This window comes from Gavialis gangeticus, unplaced genomic scaffold, assembly GCF_001723915.1.
Source record: "Gavialis gangeticus isolate Ggan-Ray unplaced genomic scaffold, GavGan_comp1, whole genome shotgun sequence".
Taxonomy (NCBI): Eukaryota; Metazoa; Chordata; order Crocodylia; family Gavialidae; genus Gavialis; species Gavialis gangeticus.
The window spans coordinates 34,422,537-34,447,819 of NW_017729031.1; the positions used below are offsets into that span (position 1 = coordinate 34,422,537).

Sequence of the window (25,283 nt, forward strand, 5' to 3'; positions counted from 1 at the left end):
CCCCCCCCCCATTCAACCCTGGCAAGGTAATATTATTTGGAAGTTAAGATGTTAGTAGCAGAAAATATAAAATTATTTCACTTGGAGAAGTCCTGTTTTTATTTTCCAGGACTGAAAGTATTGCCCCTTGTGTAAAGCCCAAAAAGTAATCATGATGATGGGAGAAGGAAAGAGGAAGGAAGAAAAAACAAAGGCAAACAGACAGACATCCTCTGCAGACCTATGGAAAATGCTAAGAGTTCAGTTCAGAGAGGTTATGCAGAGCCTTTCTGGTTTGTATTTGCGGGGGCTCACACACTGTAGTTGCTTTTATTTCAGCCTTGGATTCAGTCACTCCAAGGGCATAAGCCACAGCTCAGCTCTATCCATTAAGTTTTGTCTGATTTCTTCCCAAAACCATTATCAAATGTGCTGGAAAGCAAATCTAAGTTTCTTCAAAACAGATTCCAAGCCTAAGATTTTAATATGACCCCAAACGCAGATCATTTTTCTAATTTAAGTGGATGGCCAACATATTTTTTCTGCTCCATGATAACTCGCAAACTTGCCTTATCCTCAGCAGTGACTGTTGAGGCCAATTCTCCACCCAATTCCAACCAATTTATAACTTGCTCAACATGTCCAGGTCCTTGATTTAGAGCAGGACGGGAGGCTGCCGACTCTGAAGTTCCTTCAGTTCCCAAGAAAACATTATTGGTAACACAGCAGCATCTAAACTGGGACCCTAGTGAGTTAGGCACGTCCAAGAAACAAGACAGCCCCTACCTACAAAAGCACTATATATTATAAGGATAATTTATACACCTCTCTCGTGCGACAGGGAAGCAGATCTCCCTTTTTACAGACAGAGACAATGCAAGGGTCTGGGCCTGCAACTGAGTTAACACCATGCGTCAGCAAGAGCGCAGTAGGATGTTGTAGGCTGAGAGTAGTGAAAGCACTAGGCTGGGACTCAGGAGGATCCCGTCACCCATTCCCTGTGTAACCTGGCCTAAGGTACTTACAGGGAAGTTTGGGCTGCGCCTCAGCTCCCTTGTCTGTACAATGGGGATAAAAGCATTTCCCTATATCACAAGGCTTTCTCAGGTGAAAAAGCACATGTACATTAAATATTGTGAGGGTGTAGGTTGTAGCGGTGCAGGTCTAAGGACATAGGCATACAAAGGTCATTGGGTAAATCTGAACTCTTTTATTAGACCAACTCAAATAGTTGGAAAAATTCTTCTTTGCAAGCCTGCGATTTTTTCCAGTGACCTTGGAGCTTTTATTAGACCAACTCAAATAGTTGGAAAAATTCTTCTTTGCAAGCCTGCGATTTTTTCCAGTGACCTTGGAGCTTTTATTAGACCAACTCAAATAGTTGGAAAAATTCTTCTTTGCAAGCCTGCGATTTTTTCCAGTGACCTGGTATCTTTTATTAGACCAAATCCAATAGTTGGGAAAAAATCGAAAGAAGAATTTTTCCAACTATTGGAGTTGGCCTAATAAAAGGTATCAGATTTACCCAAAGACCCTCGTCGGCTTAAAAATTGCGAGGCGCTCAGATGCTGGGGCAGTGGAAACCCTGCAAGTAAAGAATATCGATAGAAATGAGCTCGAGCCAGAGCTTGCAAGCTCCCCGCTCCTGGAACAGGCAAGGCCAGGTAGTTTGTGCTCGTACAAAGATCGGCACGGGGAAGCGAAGAGAAATACGATCGTGTTTTATTCACACGATCCATCTCAACTCCTCCGCTGCATTCCCCGCCGCGCACAATTGGGAAAGCAGTCCGTCTCACTTCCCAGGCTGCAGTTTAAGCCGGAGGGGAGCAATGCAGCATCCTCCTTCCCACCTAGGCACACGGCTGTCTTTTCAAGGGGCTGCAGCCGTTCTTCAGGGAGTGCCGGGAATACGAGTCCCGTTTCTTGGGGCCGGTTTTGGATGCACGGCGTTTTTAAGAACATTTTTCTCTGCCACTTGCCTGACCTCAGGAGCAGTCCCACTGCTCCGCAAAGGCAGCTGTGGAGCGCTCTGCCAAGCCCTATCAATTATTTAGTGTCAAAAGGAAGACTTAATCTGTGTGATAAAAGAATGGATTTTATCTAAGGCTTGTTCTCTTTAAAGTGATTTACACAACTAGCCTCTCCAGTTGCTTGCCTTAATGTAATTATTTACTTTTGCATTAACAGCTTTCCTCCACTCGGGCTATTTTTAGGAGTCTTTTGTAGCCTTTAGACATAACTAGCTCTTCCACTTCTGTTTAGCAATAGTTTTAAATCGCTTGACTGGGAAATGGTTGCTAACGCGCTGATCTCATGAATGCCAGTGTAAACTAGAAGTAACTCTACAGAAATAACTCTACTGGCTCTGATAACGGTGCGGCTGGGCAGACTTCGCTCCTTTGGCTTCCCAATGTGAGGTGGAAGTCAGGTTCGAATGCAGCAAGCCATGCTTGCAGACTGTTTTGGTAGGCCACGACCATTGAGCACGAAGAAGGAGTATTACGACATCAACCTTATGGCAATAAAAAGAAAGAGCAAACTGAACAATGGATGTGCAATGCAGTGTTATGTGCAACCGCTGATGTGGTTTGCTGAAAATCTTGCTACTGCTAGTATCCCAGGAACTGGATGCCCAGTTTCAAATGGGGTCGCCTGGGGCAGACACCAAACATGACCTCCGGCGTCTTCACAAATGGCTAGAACCCGCCCAGACGCGGCACGAAAGGAGAAGAGGACTGACAGCCTAGGATTCAAAGCCTGGGATTCGGGGCTCCATCCTTGCTCTTCCACATATGGTTTGATCTGGGGCAAGTAATTTACTTTCTGTGTCTCAATCATCTGTAAAATGGGCATAAAGGTAGCTAAAGAAGGTAAGGAACAACAAAGTTTGAGACGATACTATGGCAACGAGGGCCAAATATGCCAACAAACCCCTATAAAGTCATGCCTGATAAGGCAACAAAGAGTGAGGTGGTTGCATAGACATAAGTGAAAGTCAAGATACAGCGATTCCCCAGAGCCAGTGGCATACAGGGAGGGATATGGCTAGCATCAGATAAGTAGCCTTTAACTTCATTCAGATGACCAGGTACAACTAAAGCAGCCTTTGCTGTGAGACCAGAGTGACATGTGCACTCATTCCTCTGTAGCCCTAGTGAAACCCTGTAACCACTGAGCCACCCTGCCCCATCTCGAAGGAAGGACAGTGCAGTATTCCTGTGGGATTCTCTACTCCAGAAGTTCCCAAACTTTTGCTGATTGCATACCCCCATCCAGATTTACCAGCTGCCCATGTACCCCTACCAGCAAACATTTGATATTTGAACCCCTAAAATGCAAATCATTATTGTAATGGAAATTAAATCCACCATTACACAATTTCTCCCCAGAGATGTCTGTACCCCCCAGAGATGTCTTGCGTGCCCCCTGGGGGTACACGTGCCCCAGTTTGGGAACCCCTGCTCTGCTGTATTATGCATCGCATAACAAAAGCCACTTAGCTCTCGTTCAGTGCCCTTCATCTGTGACATCCTTTAAAAATAATCCTCATAATGCTCTACAAGACATGGCTGGTAAGATCTGTTTTACAAACGGAAAGTGGGGCAAGCCCAGGCACATGGGTAATCAGTCTTGAGGTGGGATCTAAACACAGGAGTCCTCTTGCTTTAGTTATGTCCAGACCTTACCTCTCTCAGTATAAGCTTAAGTAAGTTCGTTGCATCTAAGAGCTTCATTTCCACCATGTGGCATTGCATTTCTTTTTAAAAACATCAATCAAAGACAGGATTTCAGTCTATCCCCAAAACAGTGCCATACCCTAACTCTCCCCCGGCTATCTAGACAAAACCTGAACCACGCTCGTCTCTATTTTTAATGCATGTGGCACAGCCCAGGGGGGCTACAGACCCCAACTTGACCTACACATATAAATGATGAGGTGGGCTGGTGTTTTAGGCTACAGCATTAATTGGATGGATCACATTCAACAAGTGCATCCCTGCACCTCTATTATCAGCCCATCAAGGTGTTCACTGTGCGTGAAGTGCCTTCTGCGCATCGTTTTCTCCACTGCTCCCCTTTCCCAAAAGCCTGATCACGGAGAGAGCCATGGGAAAGAAAGAGCAGGAATGGAAACAGCACTGCTTCAGAAAGCAGTATAAATGCAAAGAAGCTATACACCTCCGCTTCGTACATTTGCCCGTAGAAGGGAAACACAGAGGCCATAATAGAGAAATCAATGGAGGAGGTGCGGTCATGACTCTCCCCTATTCCCCAGCAATGCCCACGGGTAGTCAAGAAAACGAGGCAAAAGAATGCATACTGGCATTTTATTATTTTGCCTAGGCCACACGGGCTGTGAGACCCCATTTCCAGAAAGGGACAGCACCAAGAGCAATGCCAGAGAGACCAAGGAAAGATCCAGTGCTGCAGCCTACTCAGATCAAGGGGAGTTTAAGCCATGGGTCCAGCGTGGGACACCCAACACGGCAGACGGGCGAGTGTCTGCTCAAGCGCAACTCCACCGTGACCATATACTCCATTATAGTAAAAGCCTAGACACCAATCAAACCCAGGCTACGTGTTCCCCAAACAGCTGCCAGTATAACAGATGACACATAAGCAGGGGACAAGACAAGCAAGCACATGAGGTCGAGTGAACTGGGAGCACTGGGTAGCAAAAGTGCCACGTGCCAGCTTGTAGTCCATGAAGAGCAGCAATCACAAACACGACGCCAGCCTGGCTGTCATCAGGCTGCTTTTCTTGTAGGAAAGGGACGTGCAGAAGGATGAGGCAGGCTTTTGCCTGGGAACCTCCCCATACATTGTGGGGGGAAAAGGGAAGACGGTAGGCCAGCGATCTTGTTGGAGAAGCAGAAACCTGAGTGATGGAGGCTTATTTGGTTGGCAGCAAAGATGATGAAAAGCCACCATGGATCTCAATGGGTGCAAGGTCACAGGACCAACTTACTGAGCTTCACTTCTTATCAGCTCTTGCACAGGAACTGCCTGTATGCACGCTCTTACCCCACGGTAAGTGCCTGCTTAGCCGCAGTCACTTATATCCCTTTCATTGAGGTCTGAGCCCTGACAATTTAGCTTGCATCCACTGTAGGATAAAAGTGTACACAGGCAGTACCTGTGATGCAGCTGATCTACAGTAAGGCCCCGTCCTTTTACCCCACGGTCAAGTCAGGCTGGATCCCACACAGCATCCTTGCCGGAGCCACCCAGGGCACATTTCCCTGCATCATAAGTCAGTCCGTCGCACCACGCACCTCACTTGATTGCTAGCTGTTGAAGCTACCGGTGCCGTTTGGCCTACCTTGAATACTGAGAACAATGGACATGATAAGAGAGGAGGCATTTAGCAAGGTCACAAGGATTCCTGCTTAGCATGCACACCCGTGCTCTGGGCTCCTCATCTCCTTGGCTTGCCTGTGTATCAGCTAAAGCACTTTGCACCTGGGGGACTGTTTCAAGAGCTGGAGACACTGCTCACGGGCGCTTGCCTGCACACCATTTGCAGACTGCTCGTCACCCGCTAGCTGAGAGAAACAGCACGGTGTCCTTTGGTTTTGACCTCGTGCATTTTGTCCTTCTGGGCCTCTAGTCCCTCCTGGACAGCAGGGTTCAAGTGTGCAACATGGGGCAAACCACGCAGGCATTCACAAATACAATTATTTCAAGACCAAGGAAAGAATCAGCATTTTCTAATCACCCCTTTGAGCTCCCAAGAGGGGCAGGGATGGAGATGGAGACACAATCAATTTACTCCACAGTTACCTGACCCAACTCCAACATGGAAGAGGAGAGGATGCACAAGACAGTCAGCCTTACGCTGGTGGAAATCACTCCACTCTGGGGCCAAGTTACCCCTCGAAGTCAGGAGGGACTAGACCAATTGTGTGTCCGCTCTCCTAATCTAGCTCCCCGTGCAATACCCGTTTGCTCAGGCTACACTAGCTCTCCCACCATATAGTGGCCTGGTTTAGTCGGGTTCACGTCTTAGTACAGATTAAATGGACTACAGAATAAAATCTGGGGTTAATTATACCACAATAATCATGTTGTGTTTGTGCCCAAAGAGCCTGGCCACAATGACAAATGACAAGAGTGGGACCACAGTAGTTTGCCAGCAACGACAGTGAAGTCCATTCATAGGCCAGCAGGTGACAAAAGGTCCCTTCACGCACAGGAAAAACACCCTGAGACTCGTGACTACCGTTACTTTGGCCCAGCCAAAATGGGAGCCAGTGTGTCAGACACTGTCCATGCACACAGCACAAGGCAGACTCTGCTATGGGCAGCTTGCGGTATGGGCAACGGGATTCTCCCTCTCCTCCACTTCACCAGTGGACATGCCCCTGGCGCTCATCCTCACCCCCCCTCGACAGCTGACCCAGGCAAGCAGAATAATCCCAACACCTGCAAGAAGTTTACAACAATTAAATCCCAAGCCGGGAGCCTAAAATGATGCGAGTGCCTTTCCCAGAAGGGCAAAATGATGAAGAATGCTGTTCGGAGGAGAGGTGAGCCTGGCGAGCAGAGAGGAGAGATGCTTCTGTTTCTGATGTGCTTCTCAGGACCCATTTTTTTTATTTTACTGGGGTCTGCTGCGACCTGTGCATTTCTTCCATCTCATTGGCATAGTCTGCCCATAATCCAGGACTAAGACAAGCTGAGCGGCACACGGACACCGTGCCAACGCCACTCCTGGGTTGCTTACGAAGATCCCAGGAGAGCAATGGGGGGGTGCTCTTTGCCCTTCTCTTCTCCCTACTGAAAGGGCTGAGCGCGCTGCTTCGGTAGCGCTCAACCTCCCAGCCAACCCATAAACCCAGCCACCGCACGGTCCCCCAAACCCCAACCCTTTGCAGAGCAGCCCCGCATTTGAGCCTTGCAAATATGTCCGGAGGCGGGAGCTATATTTCATTGAGCAAGGCGCTAATCTTAAAAGACCGCTACCTGCTGGAAAAAGTGCAGCTTGAGCTTCCCTGCTTCTACAGCTTGGTTTTCCCGTGTTTACAGCAAGTGACTTGTTGAACTTCATTATAGACAAAGTATTTCCATAGATCACAGGCAGTGAGACCTGTGCAGCTAACATAAAATAAATTACCGCCCCATGATAAATGGTTCTATTAGCAATCCAGATTGTTAAACTCAGATAGAACAGAATGGAGGGAGCACTGCCCCATTCATTCTCCCTCCGGCAGATACCGAGTTGTAAATAGGTTATTTTGTGTGTAAATAACACATTAAAACTCAGCATTAGCCGTGTCTTTTGATAGAGAGGAAATTGTTCCAAATAAATAATCCCGGACAGGAATGTAAAATAAGCCAGATTTAATAGTGCATGCCTGCTGCAGCCGTGTTAAACATGACTAAAATGATAAACCCCAGAATATACTAATAGTAAACTATGCTCTGACATCAAAGTAATGAGGCTGTATTTTTACCCAGCTTTAGAAATGCTAAAATTAGTCTTGACAGCACCAGACATCAGAAAAATGTTTCAAACATAAACACCATCAATTTAGCAACTGGGTGTTTGTGTCCCGGGAGGGGAGTTGAGAGGGGACGGTGCATTCTGGGTCTTGTTAATACCGGGTCGTTAGCCCCTTCTACAATTTTGATTTAATTTCTGACCGGGATCAGAAGTGAGCCCCCCAACCAGACAGCTCAACAATTTAAAGTGCGACTTATTTAAAATATATAGGTCAACTCAACCTGGCCATGCACATAGGGAGAGACAAGCCCTGCACCCTTGAAGCCAAGCCTGTTCTTCATTATATGGGGGGAAGTCCCGAGACCAAATGCAGACTCTGCCCTTTGCCCTGGGAAGGAATATGAACTGCATTCAAAAACCCTGAATATTGCAAAGTATGCTCCAAAAAATGAGGCCGCGACTGCAAGATGTGAGTGCCTGTATTTCCTGAATATCACCATCAAAACCTCCCCCTGCAAACACACGCACTTCTGGAAACCAAAAAGGTGGGGGGGGCAGGGAGGGGGGGGCCTCCTTTGCCAGTATGATTTATAGAAAAAACAGAAAATTAGAAGAGACTCCCCGATGTCATTTCTACAAGACCAATTTCTGAACATCTGATCAATGGGTTACTATAAAAAAAATGTCAAAGAAGATCTCTAAAATGGCAGGTTTAGGAGACTAAAAATATGAGATGCAGATTGTCAGTGCGAAAGAACCCCTCGGCACTGACAGCATCCACAATGCCAATCTCCTTTCCTCCAGCCATAACTTCATTTGTTCAAGGCTGCAGACAGCATTTGGGACCAATATTCGGAGCCAGCTAAGTAGAAGGGAAGGGAGAAAGTCACAAAAATATATAAAAGCCATGCGGGTTCTTAAATGGCTTCGTGAATATTCGGGTTACTGTGTCACTTTATCACGTCTTAATTAAAAGCAGATCCTTGTGAATCTATTCAGATCTGACAAGGAAAAAATGCTTTAGTCAGAAAAACTTGGCCTGTTGACGCCTGACCAAACTGAAAAGGGCTCAGACACAAGCAGAGGGGGAAGAAAGAGGACTGTGGAGCATGTTTGTCTGGATCTGGAGAACATGCGTTGCAGCTGCAACATTAGCACGGGATAATGTAGTAGGTAGGCAGTGCCAATAGGGAAAGTATAATCTATATAATAAATAAAATCTAGGACTTAATGTTGGAGCAGACAGAGACGTGTGCTTGTGGCCTTTGGGAGCTGAAAAACTCAAATGTTTCAGGACTGCCCCCCTCTTTTGGTTATGCCTCTGCCTCAGTTTTCCATGTCTGTAAAATAGGAGTATACAAATGGCACCCATCTCACAGGACTTTCCCAAGTAATTAACCCACATCTGCTAAGAACTTTAAGCATGAAGATTGCTACTGAAGTGCTAAGTATGATCATGCATGTGTGACTAAATCACAGTTTACACATCGCTCTCAAGGATGCACTGGTCCAATTAAAAAAAATCACCAAAACCTCGTATCCGCTCTCATATTTCTTGGATCATCACGGCGACATCACTGCAATCCTCCTACGTAAATGAAGCAGTCCAATTCATTTTCTATATAGAGACATGTAAACACACACCGCTGGCCTTTCGAGGAACTTTTCCATTTTGGAAACCCTCACTTCATCCTGTTCAGATTTCAGAGGGAGATCTTCAAAAAATAAAATAACATTCATACTGCTCATAAAGTTTCTAGGTTACTATCAGATCTGGAGCCTACTCTACTGCTTGCCATTTTAGGTAATTTATTAACACTTCTTTTCACAGCATGATATAGATTTTGCTCTTTACATCTCATTACACAATGCTTTCATCATACTTCTCCTGACATCTTCAAACAATCTTCTTCTTACTTTTCCACTTCGGTTTAATAAGATGAGAAATGTTGAGCTTGTAAATCATTCATTTCAGAGTAGATAGCACTCAGCTAATGTGAAACGCAATGTCACATGCATAAAAAAAGAAACAAGTCTCCAGTTGGAAACCAAACGGTGGAGAAAACGCAGCTTTGGGGGCAGATTCTGGTCTCAGTTTCACCTTTATAAATCCAGAATAATTGAGTTGTCCTCGATAAAGTTATTTCAGATTTAGGTACCAATCTCAAAAAGCGTTCCGCTCACAATAGCAGCTAAGCAAGGACTAAAATTAAGCCTACGCTAAAGTCTCATTGACATCAATTGGTCTTTATAACATGCCCAGGGTGGTGGATGCTGTTCTGGGCACGGATCATGTTAAAGAGATGCCTCAATATTTTCCAAATCATACTCTTATACTTATTTAGCAGCAGTCAGATTTGGCCTCTTGATGGCAGATTTGCAGATGTCACTCCCACAAATTTTTCCATTCCCTAAATATGAACAAGTAATTGTTACAAGAAGTTCAGATCCCAGCCCATTCAAGATTGGATTCAGCCCAGCCCTGTCTCCTAAGCATTACTTTGTAAGAGCTCTTCTGGGTTTTTTTAAGAGACTCTTCCTTGGTTGACAAGACTGATCGAGGGGATGAACGACTCTGCTTTGCTACATACCAACAGTGGTCTCCTTGTCCCATACATTTGAACTTTCCACTATGTTTCTTAGATGTAGCGCGAGCTTTGGAAAGGATGGATGCGTAAAACAGATTTATACAGCTGATGCAGGAAAGGCAGGGGTAGCTATCTTAGCTCTGCCAACTGAAAGCGAAACTCAAGTTACTAACTCTTGCTACCGACACCATGCAGCAGCCCGTACATGCACTTGCTGCTTTCTTGAGATGAGTCATTACTAGGCATGCAAGGAGGAATAGGAGGATTCATGTTGAGGTAGAAACTAGCTAGCTCTGCAGTGCATTTTTTTACTAACAAATCCATAGACCTGGGGATGCCACTGGTCACACACAAATGGTAGAGATCTAACTCTCTTTCCACACCGTCCTGGGAGCGGTCATTCTGCTTCTGTACCCAGACAGAAGAAGGTGATACTGTCCACCTGAGCCAAGAAACCTTCCTTTCCCGGTACCTGAAAACATCACCGAATGCCAAAAGAGCTCCTCGCGCTGGCATTCAGAGCTGGGGTACGCGCAGTTGTTGGGAGACGGATGCAGCTCAGCAGGCAAGAGACAAAAGGGCAATGGGATCCTACACAGCCATTATAATCCCCTGTTTAGGAACCAGATCCTTTCCTCATTCGGTCTTAACACTGACATGCACTCCCAGTGTCAATCGCCACATTTAATTTAGGGTCCAGATACTGGTTGCCAACACGCAGTATTTTCTTTCATCCCCAGAGCGGGATAAGTCTGCTGCGTGCACATGGCATGGGGCCTGGCCGGTCCTGAGCTCTGAACCCCCCTGTCTTATCAAAGTAAATCCCCCTTGTTTTAAGAGGCTGCACTCTCATCAAGTTACTCGCATCCCTGAGCCCAGGGCTGCCCTTTGCTCCATCCTACTGGGCCCTGGAGACGGCTCCTCTGCAGCCTGCGAGGGAAATTTTCCCTAGTGCGAAGGGGCCCACTGCAAGTGGCTCCACTCCCTTTTACCTCCAGAGTTAATGAAATGCAGCTGGTTGACCTTCCCGCCTGATTGAGAGCTCACACACAGCCTTTAAATGTGGCAGGGTTTCCCCCGCTCAGTCTTGCAAGGAACTGATCCACCTTTTCTTCTAGTCCCTGAAGGTGCAGGGCTGGGCAAAGAAACAGGCCAACATGCCCCCGCTCTCTGCCATTGCAAGTCATGTTTAAATTGCTGCCTATACTGTCAATATATCGACGTGCAACCCTTGTAACCATTGGAGTGCTACTGGCCTCAATGGCAATATGCTCAAACACTTAGCGAACGTGCTCAACGGAGAGAAGGAAATCAAATTCTGGACTATTTCTGATGCAACAGAAATATTGAGAAATTGCGGTGGGGGATCTGTACTTGCGTGCCATTTTGCATGGTTCAGAGCGATCCAGGGTCCTTTCCTAGCAGCAAAAAACCAAAAGCAAGGACCAAAAAGGCTACAGCAGTCATTGGAAAAATCAAAGCAGATGCAAGAAGCACGCACCATTTGCTGTGATGATGCTAATACGAAATCTGCTTAGCTTTACCAACCCCACCACCTGACATTGTAACATGCAACAGAAATATGCCCTATGCATCACAGAAAGCCAATGCAGAGTGGGCAGCAGTGGCCGATGCTCAGAAGTCTCTTCCAGTTAAGTTTAATTCAGATTTGATTCCACGTCAGTGGAAACTTCGTTTTCTCTACCCCTAAACCCAATTTTGTCACGAGCGATAGCAGACCGGCGTGGTACAACGACCTGGTGCACTGCATACGGCGGCAGAGCGCCTGCAAGCTGTCAGCCTTCAATTCTGGTGACCTTCCAGGCTGGGAACCCCAATAAACTCAGCATGTTTACACGAGGACATATGCCACCATTCGTATTAAATCGTAACAGTCTAATGAAAGACACCCCTGCTGCTTTCAAAGTGTGGAAAACATTAAATACCTCCTTGTGCCGCCGCCGCCGCTGCCGCCGCCGCTGCCGCCGTCGCCGCTGCTAAGGGAGCAGGTTTCTTCCCCGTCTCTGTAAAGCTATTCCCCTCCAGAATTGCACCTTTCCCTTCCTTTTTCCCAGCAGCAGTTGAAGCAGAAGTTTCCATCTTAGACATGCATATTCCAGCTCAGCAACCCTGAGGAACACAAAACACACACACCCACATTTCAGTCATTTCTTGAACAGGAGAAAAAGCAAAAGCAACGCCGCAAGGGAAAGCCCAACGCTTCGCACAATCCAGACGTAAAGAACGACGGCGACCGGCGACATTCCTCACCCCAATAACCGGAAACAGAAGCGGCCTGCGATTCTGCAAGGTATCAAGTGCTCTCCGTTCCCCAGGACCTTGCAGCTGTTGAAGACACTCAAGACCTCAAAGGTTTCATTCAGTTCTTCAAAAAAAAATAATAAAAGCTCTGACTGGATTTGATTTTGTAGGTTATTATATCATCAGTGTAAAAACGGGGTGGAGGGAGCGAGAGGCGGGGGAATTGCAAGCCTTTAAGAGACAGCCACTGACAGTGGGGAGGAAGGAGACTGAGGATGGACCAGGGGGTTTCTATGACTGAAGAGCGTGGAAAGTGGTAGCGAGATCCAGAGGTTTAGTCCGCACGACCATGAACCTTTTATCACGTGCTGAGAAACAAAAAGGCACGGCCCGTCACAGCGATAACTCAGGCTGCCCAGAAATCTGCAGTTTGCCTGGATGCAGATACATTCATTTTTTAAATTAAAAACTAATCTTTTTGCTCAAATGTGCCCTTTCCAATTTTTTACCCACCTGAAATAACATATCCTTAAGACCCTACTCGGCACTTACTGGCCAGAGAAAACTTCCCTTGCTTGCTGTCTGTTCAACACAGGTGCTTTCATGCCCAAAGTCAGTGGAGAAAAATCATCCAGAGTTTTGCCGGAGTAAGGAGGGGTGAAGGATGCATTGAACAATATCTTACAGTGGAGAATAGCACAGAATACCAAAATCCCAACCCATCTTTCCCAGGCCTGGCCCACACCAACCAGCTGGGAAAAAAATGTATGCCTGGGTAATTAAATGCACCCCAAAACTGTGTTGTCCTTAAACACACTTTCATTTCTGACCTCCAGACACATTTACTTCTCTGCAGGCATCCTCCCAACTTTCACTTACTTTATTTTAAACATCTCTGTTGGCCCACTATAGGAGATGTGTCGGTGGCATATACTGAAACCATCCGGCGCCATGGGGCAGTCCTACCACCTTTCTACAGGTCTTGGGGAAAACCCACAGCTAGATCCCTTTCTCTGTTCCAGTTTCAACTGTCATGCTTGAAGGCCATCCAGCAGCTGAGATTTACTGGAGCGCACTAGCTGCTTAAGTTACAGGAATTAACTGGACCAGCCAAAATACTTCCAGGAAACCAGACGGGAACTTTCTGACCAAAGTGAGTTGGACTGCCACTGCATCAATCCAAATCTTCCTCACATTGCCTTGGTGAGCAAAAATGAACAGAGCAGTGAGCAGCTTGGATTAAAAAAAAAGTCCTCCTATCTTAAAAACGCGCCTTGATATAAAATTCCAGCAACTCCCATTTGTGCTGCATGATGCATACATTTCATCCCGCACTTGACTGTAATCCAGCCATGAGCACATCAAGGGTTTCGTTCCTCACAACCTCGATATTTTTAATTTGACGTGTGCAATTTAGATTGGATTGCCTTTCTGTAGGCTGACTGATAGCTTTCAAGTCAATGGCGCTTAATGCACAAATACCGTATTTTCTTGCATACGACACTTCTCCAAATATAATAGCCTTGCTTTTGAAAGGCAGAAAGAAGGGGGAAAAGATTTTTTTCCAGAGTTATGGCTGCATAGAGCTGGGAGAGAGCCTAATCTTCAATTTGCTCACCTTCCCTTTTTGGCATCACCAAAGCTGGTGCTGAACTCACCTCTATGGCCTCTGAGGATGGATATATGGTTTTGAAAAGAGCTCAAGGGTCTGTATTAAACAGCTAAAAAACCCGAGTTAAAGAAGCTGTGAAATAGAGAGGAGGAGCAGCTAGTAGGTAGAAAAATTACCCTAAGAAAGATTCATTTGATTAGTGATGAAGACCATTAACAAGGAGAGAAGAGTTAACACCTGCCAAGAGAAGAATAAGGAAACATTAAGTCAAAAGACTCCCACAATTGCCTGAACAAGCGTACCACAGCTGCTGCCCTGTGAAACGGGAGGCAAATCAGGATGCTTCCAACTCCAGACATTAAGCTGATTTTCTACACCCACCCCAATTTGGGAAGGCTTTTTTTGCGGGGAAAGGGCTTTGGGGGGGTGGAGGGGGTGCATATTGTATGCAAGAAAATATGGCACTCCAATGGCATGGTTTTGCTACCTTCCTGCCTTACCAGCAGAAGGGAAAACAATTATAAAGGGCTAACTCCTGAGCCACCTAGAGAAGCAGCTCCTCGGTATCCACGCCCAAAGAGGGTGCCTGCGGAGAGGTAGTGCTCTTCTTCACTTCAACCTTCACCTGGGCAGGTTGAATCAAGCAGAGAAAAACTGTTCAAGTTCTGTGTTGCATCTTAGTGCCACCATGCAGCATTTCATCTGCAGCATTTATCAAGCAAAAAACACTTTTTTCCATATCTGGCAGTCTTGTACCACAGCATGGCAAAGCCTTTTCCTCTACAGCTCCTGCCCTGCTGGAGCTGCTGCCCTGACCTCCTCTTTCTTGGGTTGTCTCCATGTCTTTTAAAATATCAGGGGAAGAAACGCATTTTTTCTCCCTTCCTTTTTAATGCATGTCATGTTGCTCTTAATCTTAAAGGTATTCATCCTGCAGCCATGTGTGCATACACTTAACTTGAAGCAGTTGAACGGTCCCAGGGAAGTCAATAGAGCTATTTGCACATTTAAAGTTAAACATGTTTGCACATTTGCAGGATCAGTGCCTAAGGTCCTAACAACATTGCTTTCACTCAACAACAAAAAATAGTTCTGGGATCGTTTGTAGAAATGATCCAATTTTGTTGGCAAAAGCAGGGCAAGTGTGTGCAGTTCAAGTTAATGGAGGAATTAAAGCGCTGGATTTGTGGGCTCAATTTGCAGACACACAACTGGAAGCCAGCATTTGAAATGGTGAGCATCACAATTATAAGATTTATTGATGACGCAGGAAACACACAAGTGTCTGCACAGCACTAATGAGCACCCCAGCCCTCCCCGCATGAGGCATCAGGCTGGATGGTAAGAACAGGACATTTCCACTGGGGCCGGAGCTGTACAAGACTCTAATCCAGAAATTAGTTTGGGTAACAGATCGTGTATGAAATAAATATACTCCATTGGTGGAGTGTTTGACCTGGGCCTGACAGCTTGGGCTTCTGTTCGTTAACCAAATAAACTGCCGAGGCCAAATTACTAGCCTGCCACCTGTTTCTTCTTAGTCTCCCCGCTTTCAAGGTTTTCCAATTTTGTCTGAAATCAGACCCTTCCTCTTCCCCCAGGGCTTACTGCGACCATGCTGCTGTGAATGTGCCCTGTTTTGCATAAGACTAACTGGAGTGCATGGAGAATGGAAACCTTTGACTCGCTGGATGCGTGTATTATGGCCAACTTTTTCCAACTGGAGTGCCTAAAGTTGGGTGTCTGCAAGTGCCTATTTTAGGCATCTAAGTGAGTGACCAATCCTTCAGAAAAGACTCTCATACCTACTTCTGCCACTGCCGTTTGCAAGTGCTGGGAGAAATTTGTATGGGCAGCTTTTATTTGCTTGCCAAAATATGGATTTAGAAGCCAACTTTTAGTCTCCTGGGTTTGAAAATGATGCCTAGAAGGGGAGATTTCCAAAAGCACTGAAGGAACGCAGAAGCACAACTCCCGCTGGCATTCAGAGCGGAGGTGCTTGTTAATCTCATGGAGCAGCTATAAAGGACTAATCACCATCCAGTTAACAACAGTACTTCTGTACCTATAAACCACAATAAAGCAAGTGGTCAAGAAGGCATTTGCTCTGAATATTTTAAAGGACTCTCTTGCTTCAGTTTTAATGAAACGTTTGTGTGCTGCAAAACTCAGGCCTACGTGTTCAAAAGGGTCTAGGGATTCAAGGATGCCTCAAGGCCGGGGTTGCCCCATCTGCGATACCTTGAAAAAGTCTGATCTTCAGAAGCTGCAGGTCTACTTTCTGCAAATCAGACATTTAAATGTGGCTCAAACTGGGCACTGAACACTGAGGGTGCCTATACATGTGCTCCAGGGTGTAGGGCGGGGGCATGTTAATTAGAGTAGCTATAAGAGCCGCTCTAATTAAAGCGCCCACAGCGTCATGTGTATTCAGCGTCCCACACTTCCCAATGGTGGCGGGGACACTAACTAAACTCATTCAATGAACTTTAACTAAAGTGCCCTCGCCAAGATTTTGAAACGTGGGGATGCTGAAGGCACATGACAGAGGCTGCTGAAGCATTAAATCGAGTCTATTCTGACATGTGTCAATTAGCACACCCCCCCAACCAAGGTCCCCCCAAAATCAGTGGATGCTCTTGAAAACTCAACCCTAACTTATTCCCTTCTTTTGTCTGCATGTTAATTATGAATGAAAAAAATAACTTGAGCGATTATAATAAATGGTTGTATTAAAACAGGTAAATCCTTCTCAAATACTGGATTAGACTGCAACTACCCTAATCTTATGGGATTTAAGGGATTTAGGGTAAATAAGTCTATAATTATTTTTGCTTTGTTAAGGGTACTGGGTGGTGGAAAGAACTGGAAATGCAATATTGAGTCTTTCACCTCCAAACCACTGTTTCACCAGGTCGGCAATGACCAAAAAGTTGTTCCCATCGGACGCCAGCTCAGGATCCACTCTGATATAAATTGGTGAGTTTCTGAGCAGCTGCTAAGAAGCAAGAATCCCAGTCAAAGTTGCTGTTGCTTCTTATAGGTAATGCTATTGCTGGCAGATACCGAGGAGTGGGCATAGATCCAAATCAGCCCCCTGACTTGTAGATGTTCTTTTTTTTTTTTTTTAAATCAGGGTTGACACAAGTGCTTAGACAGCAATAGGAAAACATCTCCCCTCGATCCATCTAGCACGTGCTCTGGAAGCACCTTGGCCATATGGTTAGGGCGGTCAAGGGGGTCTCTAAAGACCCTAGACTCTCTTCTTACCCATTCCAGACTTCCTATGTCGGTGGGTTTCAACCCTTTTTCATGTGTGGACCCCTTTGGAAAGTCTGAATGGAGATGCAGACCCCTTTGAATTGTAAGTGTGGGTCTTCACATACTTTCATCAGACCATAATCATCTTTCATGGGCTCCTCAGATGCCACCTGTGGACCCCCAGGCGTCCGTGGACCACAGGTTGAAAACCACCATCCTATGCAACTTGCAGCAAACGACTTAACCTCAGTTTCCACATCTGCGCAATGGGAAGCAGCGCTTTCCTGCCTTAGCAGTGAGCTGCAATGCCTAATTTAGTCATGTTGGCAAAGAGCTTTGAGTTCCTCAGAAAGACAATACTAAAAGAAAAAAAGTTTCTCTCTCACCAGTATAAGAAGGCGGAAAGCCCATTCTCTATCAAGCCCTCTCCATTCGAGGTTTTTTTAAGCAATATATATTTTGTTTTCTACTCAGTGCTAAACTTTTTTCCATTGCTCTGTGCCTCAGAGACTTTCTACATCCAGTGACAGATTAATCGTAGCCGCGAACCATTTGATGTGAAAAAGGGTTTCACGGGGAGCCTGCTTTTTACCGGTAAAGAGTGCACGTTTTGGAGTGCCTATACAGAGAAAGACCCCGTGCATTTATTCAGACACGAGCATGTGCCCTCAGTCATGACTCAGAATTAGAAACCCAAAATGGATTACTTGGCCTGTTCTTTGGGTTTGCAGCTTTCTCCGCTGGCGGAGGGTTAGATAATTGATTTTGACACTAATACCAAGCATTGCTCAGATGCCCTGTAATATAATTCTGCAGTGACACTAAAAAGGCAGCCATGTGAGATCTGAGCGAGGAAAGTGCTATATGATTTGCCCTGGACAACCCCAGCTATTTTAACAGCTGCACTGGATATTAAAAGAAAGAAATCCCTCCAGAATTAAAAACAACAAAGTCACATTTGCCTTTGAGGGAAAACAAGACACCATAAAACTTTCCTATTAAAACAATCCCTCCTACTAAGCATATGAGGAATGGGCACGACACTTTCTTCTACAGGCACTGGTCTAGAAGCAGCAGGCAGTGAGCCTGGGAATACACTGATGCTCTTCAGAGTCCACTTTCTCTTCCCCAGAAATTGTAGGGAAAAAAACTCTCCCCCCAGAAAATGTTCATTGAATAATGATCGGTTATGACTAGCTGTGCACAAAATGATGCACTATAGTTTTATCACAACTGTCACAAGGTCACAATGAGGCTTAGCTGGGGGTCTTCTCCACTGGGGACGCGATTGGGCTACTGAATTGTACCCTAATGACCAAGATCGAAACCACCTAGAAAGACAGTTGCAAAAAGACATCATAAGAGGCCTCCCCGAACAACTCGACATCTTCCTGACCGATCTCAAAAGATTGATAACAACTACAGTCTCTCTATTGCTTCGTTATTGTCTATCTTACCTCTTTATACAAGATTAAAATGATCAAATACATCATTCAAGTCTCCAAGTTAAAAATAATTACGTCCCCCCCCACTACGTTAATTTGTATAAATAGAGGAATATTCTTAGCATCTCTTCTTTTGCTCACAGCAAAAGCCTTTCGCATAAGTAAGTCTGCTTATGAACTGAGTAAAAAGTTTGACCACTGGCTTACAATAGTATTGCTGTTCTCCTTTTTTCAGTCTCCAAATTGTGAGCCAAATTCTGGCCTCAGTTGCATGGAAGTAGCAGCAGTTAACCTGGTGAAGTCACGGCTTGCATACCGAGCAAAATTTGACCCCTGTATTTTCCTTTCTCTCAACAGCAGCCTCAAGTTACTGAATACAGAGGGGAGGAGAGGGGGGCTCTAACCACAAGCCACCAGAAAATGCATGGACTATCCAAACATGCAGTTTATCACTATAGGATCTACATGGGTTCATACAACATCAATCTCCGAAAGAGCAGCGCAGTTATTAACCCATGACTAATCATTTGTGAGTGCCTTTTGACACCCAGTTCGGACTCCAGCCTGCCCTTGCACAACATTTCTGCCCTTGGAAACGACTAAGATCTCAGCTTTACAGGCAATCTAGCGCACAGTTTCATTGGGTGTAAATTTATAGTGCATTACCTATCCCACATTAACATGTGAAGCCGTCTTCTTCCCCTTGCAGGCTCCAAAGGTCCCGCACCTCCTAGTTCCCAAACTGGGTGCCGCAGGGGGGAGCTTACCTCCTGCTGCTTACGAGGGCACAGGAGGTAGATGGAGGTCTCCTTCTATGCTCTCCTCTGCCCGGCTGTTGGAAAAATAGAAAAAAGAGCTGTCGGCCTCCTGCAATGGCCTTGATGGGGTCAGCTGGAGGGGGTCCCCTGCCTCCTTCCCCAGAAGTGCTGAAATTCAGGGAAGTTTCTCCCGTGACCCATAGTCCTGGGTAAATTCATGTTACTCGTGGAAGAGTCATGAGAACTGACATCATTATAACGAGTCAGGTTGTATACCACAGACGTCTGAAATCAGAGGCCTCTTTTGAACTTGCAAAATGATGTCGCTCCAAACGACTGTACCAATCTAGTTTAAATTCGAGCGACGGGTTGAATGAACACGCTTATGCAGACAACGTGAAATGGATCCACTGCTGGACTGACTTCAAGACCGAGTGAGAACACCACCCACAGCTTCCGGACAGCAAAACCGAGCCCACGTGGCTACTCGGGTTTTGCCCCGAGACATTACAGCAACCTTCAACGGGCCCAGTGACACAAGGTCTAACTCAAGCTTTCTCCATGCATCTGCCCCGCACACGACAGCTTTGGAACGGCGCATGCTGCCATTTCAAAATTTCCGGGAACATTTGAGACGCCGAAGGGCACCACCCGATTTTCTGCAATGCCAGGAAATCTTGTTTCATAAGAAAAGCAGGGCAAAGGAACTCAGCCTTCCCTGCAGCTGCCTTCAGGTGTCAAAGGTAGCAGAGATCTAGGTTGTAGCCATGCTGGTCTGAGGACACAGGCGGACGAGGTTTTTTGGGTAAATCTGATCTCTTTTATTAGACCAACTTAAATAGCTGGAAAAGTTCTTACTCGCGGTGCTAGGGGACAGCATATACCCTGTAAATCTAATAGGAATCAGGCAGTGTTATGGGAAGACTTTAAATGGACCTAGAGTGGAGCCCAGGGTAGAAAAAGCTGGGGGAGAAGAGCCAAATGTGGACAGAGGAGGAGATGGAGAAGGAAGCAGAGAGAGCTAGAGGGAAGTGGTGAGGGGAACGGTAGAGACCCAAAGGTGACAATGAAGTTGGGGGTGAGGAAGGATTGCTGGGAAAAGGAATTTGGGGGAAGGAAGTGAATGAGCAGAGAGAGAAACCAGATTGACAAGGGACTCAGGAGGACCTGATGGCCATGGGGGAAGCTGTGACCTAGCAGTGGAGATGGGGAGGGGGAAAACACGTCCCAAGGTGGGAAAGGTGGTGTTTGAAAAGGTGGTGAACCGTCTTCGCTGCGAGGGGGCATGGGGAAAAAGCTAACCAGGACCCTCACATGGAGGGTGCCACTCAAACCCCAGCCTGTGGCAGATGGAGGAACAGGACATCCTGCCACGGTGGGGAAGGGCATGAACAGGGGAAATGGGACAAAACCAGAATGACTGGGGAGAGGGAAATGGGAGACACACTGAGACCCCAGCACAAAGAAGGTGTTGCAAGGATTTCCTGGAGGGAGAGTGGGCACGTCGCGCATTTGTAGGGGCAGGAAATGGAAGAATACAAGCTCCCGTTCTTGCAGAAGCCACCACAGGTGTACCCGTTTACTGGGGCCCACAGGTCCAAAAACAGCAGCAAATTTCCCCTGCCACCAAATTTCTGGACTCGCAGGGAGCCCTGTGGACTGGACAGCATGCCAGCCTGGCACACAGAGGCAGCATAGGTGTGACTTGGGCACACAGGAGCCAACTGGACACATCGTGGGGCCAAGGGAGGCAGCATGAGGCCCCAATCCGGCAAGGGAGGCAACAAGGAGCCTCAAGCAGGGTGATGGGAGGCAGCATGGGGCCCCAGTGCAGCAGTGCCGGGCTAAGGAGGTGCACTGCTCTGATCTGTCCCTGATCTCTAACACCCTATATGCGTTAGGGTGTTTTTAAGCCTCCCCAGAGACATTGGGTGTTGGCTACAACTAAGGCTGGGGACTTCAACTGGGGCCTGTCAATGCCCCTACTTCTCCATGACTCCCTCCAACTCTATAGCCCTAATGCACACGTATGTCTTCCCACATGGATCGCAGTACAAAATGATCACTCGCAGAGACGTACAGTATTTAATTTACATGGGAGGAGGCCAAATGTAAATTAAGATTGGGTTGATGGCAGAGATCAGGAGTTAGTGCCATCTAGAAGCCCATAGGCAATGAGTCGTCTGGCCCACGCGTATCACCAATGTAATCAGCATTAACTGGACACCTTTTTGACTCTCAGGAGAGGCCAAAGGTTGGGTGGGCCAGAGGTAGGAAACTACTTTCTCCCCTCCCAGCTGCTTCCAGCTCATGCCTGAGGTATTGGTGGATAAAAGGTTTTACTGGAGAAATCTGCACTGTACTTGCTCTGAACCCCCCAAAATGCTGACTTTGTATTTCCATAAACATGCCCTTCACTTTGAATTAGTAACTCCTCGACATTAAACCCTTTTTTTCCCCCAGTAAACAGAGAAATCTGAATCATTTCCTCCTGTTTCACGTTGATTTTCAACTCAGCAATTTGAGGCGGCGAGACGCCAGTCCAACCTGAGAGCCTCGAACAGAAATTATCTTTCTCATGCTGGGTTAAAACAATTACAATACATCATCAAAACATATGAGCAGACATAAAAGCCCAGAGTCAGACACAGATTAGGCACCAGGTCCATGCTGAGACATGCAGACGGGAGTACACAACTTTTGCTTCTCTGTAAGAAGTTGTCTTTGTTTCCCGCTATGGAAGAGCCGAGAGAAAGAGGGACGGTGGGGTCAGAGAGAAGGAGAACCGGAAAACAAAATCATATTTGTACTTTCAAAGCCTTTTATACGTGTCTTATCATGAGAGATTTTTACTAAACAAATTCCGACAAGTGAACAGTTGTCAGAAAAGAAGATAATAAAGGCGCCCTTGCATTAAGACTCTGGGTTAATATATTATGGAAAAACATTGGGGTAAGTTACCTGGCAAGCAACATGGCTTAAAAGTGACGTATCACCATTAAAACTGGTCAGAAAAATTCTGATTTTTCTTTTTTAATGGAAAGTGCTCTTTTTGATCAAGCAAAAATATCCCCCAAAAAGAGTATGCACTGCAACTCTGGGTTTTCCATGAAAATTCAATATGTATATACTTTTTAATTTTCAGCAGTGGAATTCCTCCTACTCCCCACCCCAAAGAAAGACCAAAATGTTCAAATGTTTTTTTGAAGAAAGCAAAATGCCTTGCTGTCAGCAAACTCTTTTGCAGGGGACACCATGCCCAGACCAGAAGGGTTTGGGGGAGACGCTGTTTCCCCTGGCGCCCGCTGGCATAACAAGGAGTAATGGGCACAAGTTGATGGAGAGGAGGTATAGATTGGACATCCGCAAGAACTACTTCACAGTTAGGGCGGCTAGGAGCTGGAACCAACTTCCAAGGGAAGTGGTGCTGGCCCCTACCCTGGGGGTCTTTAAGAAGAGGCTGGATGCCTACCTGGCTGGACTCATTTGAGTCCCGTTTTTCTTTTGGGGTGTGGTTGTTCTCCCACCCTGGCGGGGGGTTGGGCTAGAAGATCTACTAGGTCCCTTCCAACCCTAAATCTATGAAACTATGAAACTATGAAACTATGCCAAAACTGCTCTATTCACCATTCTTCATGTGAGCAGAAACCATTAACACCTCATGAATGCTTAATAAACATATCTCCCATGCTGGCAGATATATAAAGGTGGGTATCAACTGACCCCCGTGACAGTAGAGAGGCTGGAGTAGAGGATCAGCAAGATAAGGGACTGATTTCAAGGCCACAATAATTGGTTCATATTGACCCCTTCTTGGGGGGGGTGCAAGAGAATGTGCGAGAGTATAAGTGTGAGCGTGTGTGTGTGTTGTGCGTGTGTGCACATGCGTGCTGGGCATGCAAACGGTCCAAGGGAAATGGAAACTCTGATTTCTAACAAACACAGAATTGACTCCTTTTTCAGCTGGTCTGGGTGCAACAATGAGTTTGGGAATTGAAGCCCTATGCAGGCGAAGCACCGGACTTGGGATCCGACAGGGCAGAGAGAGGCCTTTAGAGATGCCCAAACTGGATACTGAATCGTTTGGAAATTGGAAGTGATTAAAAGGAGATTTCCTTCTGGGTTTAATTTCTATGTTGGAGGAGCTTGGGGATGCTGGGATCTCAAGAATAAAGCCTCAGATAAATACTTTGTTTGGTAAAAGTGTGGTATGCCAGGTGTGTGTAGGTGTAAGGGTGGCAATGCTGGCTGGTTGGTAATGACGGTGACCAGCTCTGTGCCCTAAGTCAGGTCTCCTTTAGCAAAGAAGTGGTGAAGGCCTAAGTTATAGGAACTGGGCACTGGTTCTAGCTCTGGATCCCCTTCCATTGCCCATGTGTAAAATGCATACAGCAACACATGAATTAAATCAATTTAACAGACAGAAACATTGGATATGAAATCCATCAGCCACCAGCATGCATACATGAGAATGAGAGGACTGCGGAAGAAGAGGCAAGTGTTATACAAATAGCATTATACTAGACCAGTGGTCTCCAAATTGCTTTTTTGATCGCGCACCCCTATCAGTAAAAAATTTTTGAGCACACCCCCCCAAAATGTGTATATTTATATAAATATACATCTAAATAGAAATTCTAATATTTTCTTCCTGCACCCCAATGAAACGTCCTGCACCCCCCTGGGGTGCATGCACCCCACTTTGGAGACCACTGTACTAGAAAGACATGTGTGGCCTTCTTGGCCAATAGTACAAGCATACCGCACAGCGCGCGCGCGCGCACACACACACACACACACAGAGCAAAAGAAATGGCAAGAAGACTGCCTCATATTGGAACCAGAGACAAGAGAGGAGGCTTGGAAGATCACAGGACAAGACAAAATTGCGTACGACTGGAGACTGACTGGGTGGGCTGGGGAAGGAATCCCACATTGCTACAACACGCCCTCGGCACTTACGGGACATATCGTACCCGCGGATGGCTGCTCAATCCAACCAGAAGTACAAATGAGTAGCTCTCCAGGCACTCAATGAAGACAGTTAATCCTGGCCCGAGATATATGCTGGTAAAAATGGAAAGAAAACTTGGCAAGAAATAGGATGCTCCAGGAGGGTAGCGTATTAAGACACAAGTCTACCTACATACAAGACTGAATAAACATCTCAAACCAGTGGGTAAGGATCTGCCGGTGATGGATCGTCACATGAAAATGAACATCAAAGCAGCTTCACATGAAATAAAACAGATGATGGACTTGGTCAAAGGCATTAAAAATATGCTGAAGGAGAAGAAAGAGCAGGACAGAGGTCATAAACTTATAGAAGTGAGCAGCTAGTTAGGTAACACATGTGGTTTAGGGAACAGTGGCTGATATCCTACAGGAGAAGATGACTGTACAGTTTGGCTGACTATCATTGCCAAGGGGGAGTGGAAGGGGAAGCGATTTTCTAGGCTACTATAGTCAGGAGGGCATTAAACGAGCAACAACAGGGGACAGTGGAAAGGGGGAACAAATGAGCACTCATTTAGCATAAAATCAAGATGTCAAGATTAAAATTAATCAGGGTACCCAGGGACTAGATGAGAAGAAAGTCTTTAATTGCCTCTATACCAAAGCTAAGCCTGGATAATAAACAAAGGGAATCAGATTTTCTCCTTTATTATATAAATTAGAGCTAGCTGCCATTCCTGGAAGTGGTGGAAAAGTTCACATAAATGAAATATTAAAGTCACAGGTAAAAACTGATTTAGGAAGGACTGAGTCAGGGGGTGGGGGTGGCACTCTGCTTCAAAAATAGCATTACATCTTTCCAGGTCACCAACAACTTAGCAGCACATTATCTTAAACTCTTGCAAGTCAATGCTCTAAGAAGATAAAGCATAGGTTAGAGTACCAACTGGTGCCTGGTGCGAAGCACCAAACCGC

General features: G+C 46.1%; 1 protein-coding gene across 2 annotated transcripts in view; it reads right to left on the minus strand.

Annotated features, from left to right (window-relative positions):
• GLI2 (GLI family zinc finger 2) overlaps window positions 1-25,283 on the minus strand; it is a 325,860-nt gene that overhangs the window by 242,218 nt on the left and 58,359 nt on the right. For both annotated transcript variants that reach the window (XM_019522605.1, XM_019522604.1), the window contains exon 2: window positions 11,961-12,147. In XM_019522605.1, coding sequence (XP_019378150.1) covers window positions 11,961-12,123 — 163 coding nt within the window. In that variant the 5' untranslated portion in view covers window positions 12,124-12,147. The remainder of the gene's footprint in view (window positions 1-11,960; window positions 12,148-25,283) is intronic.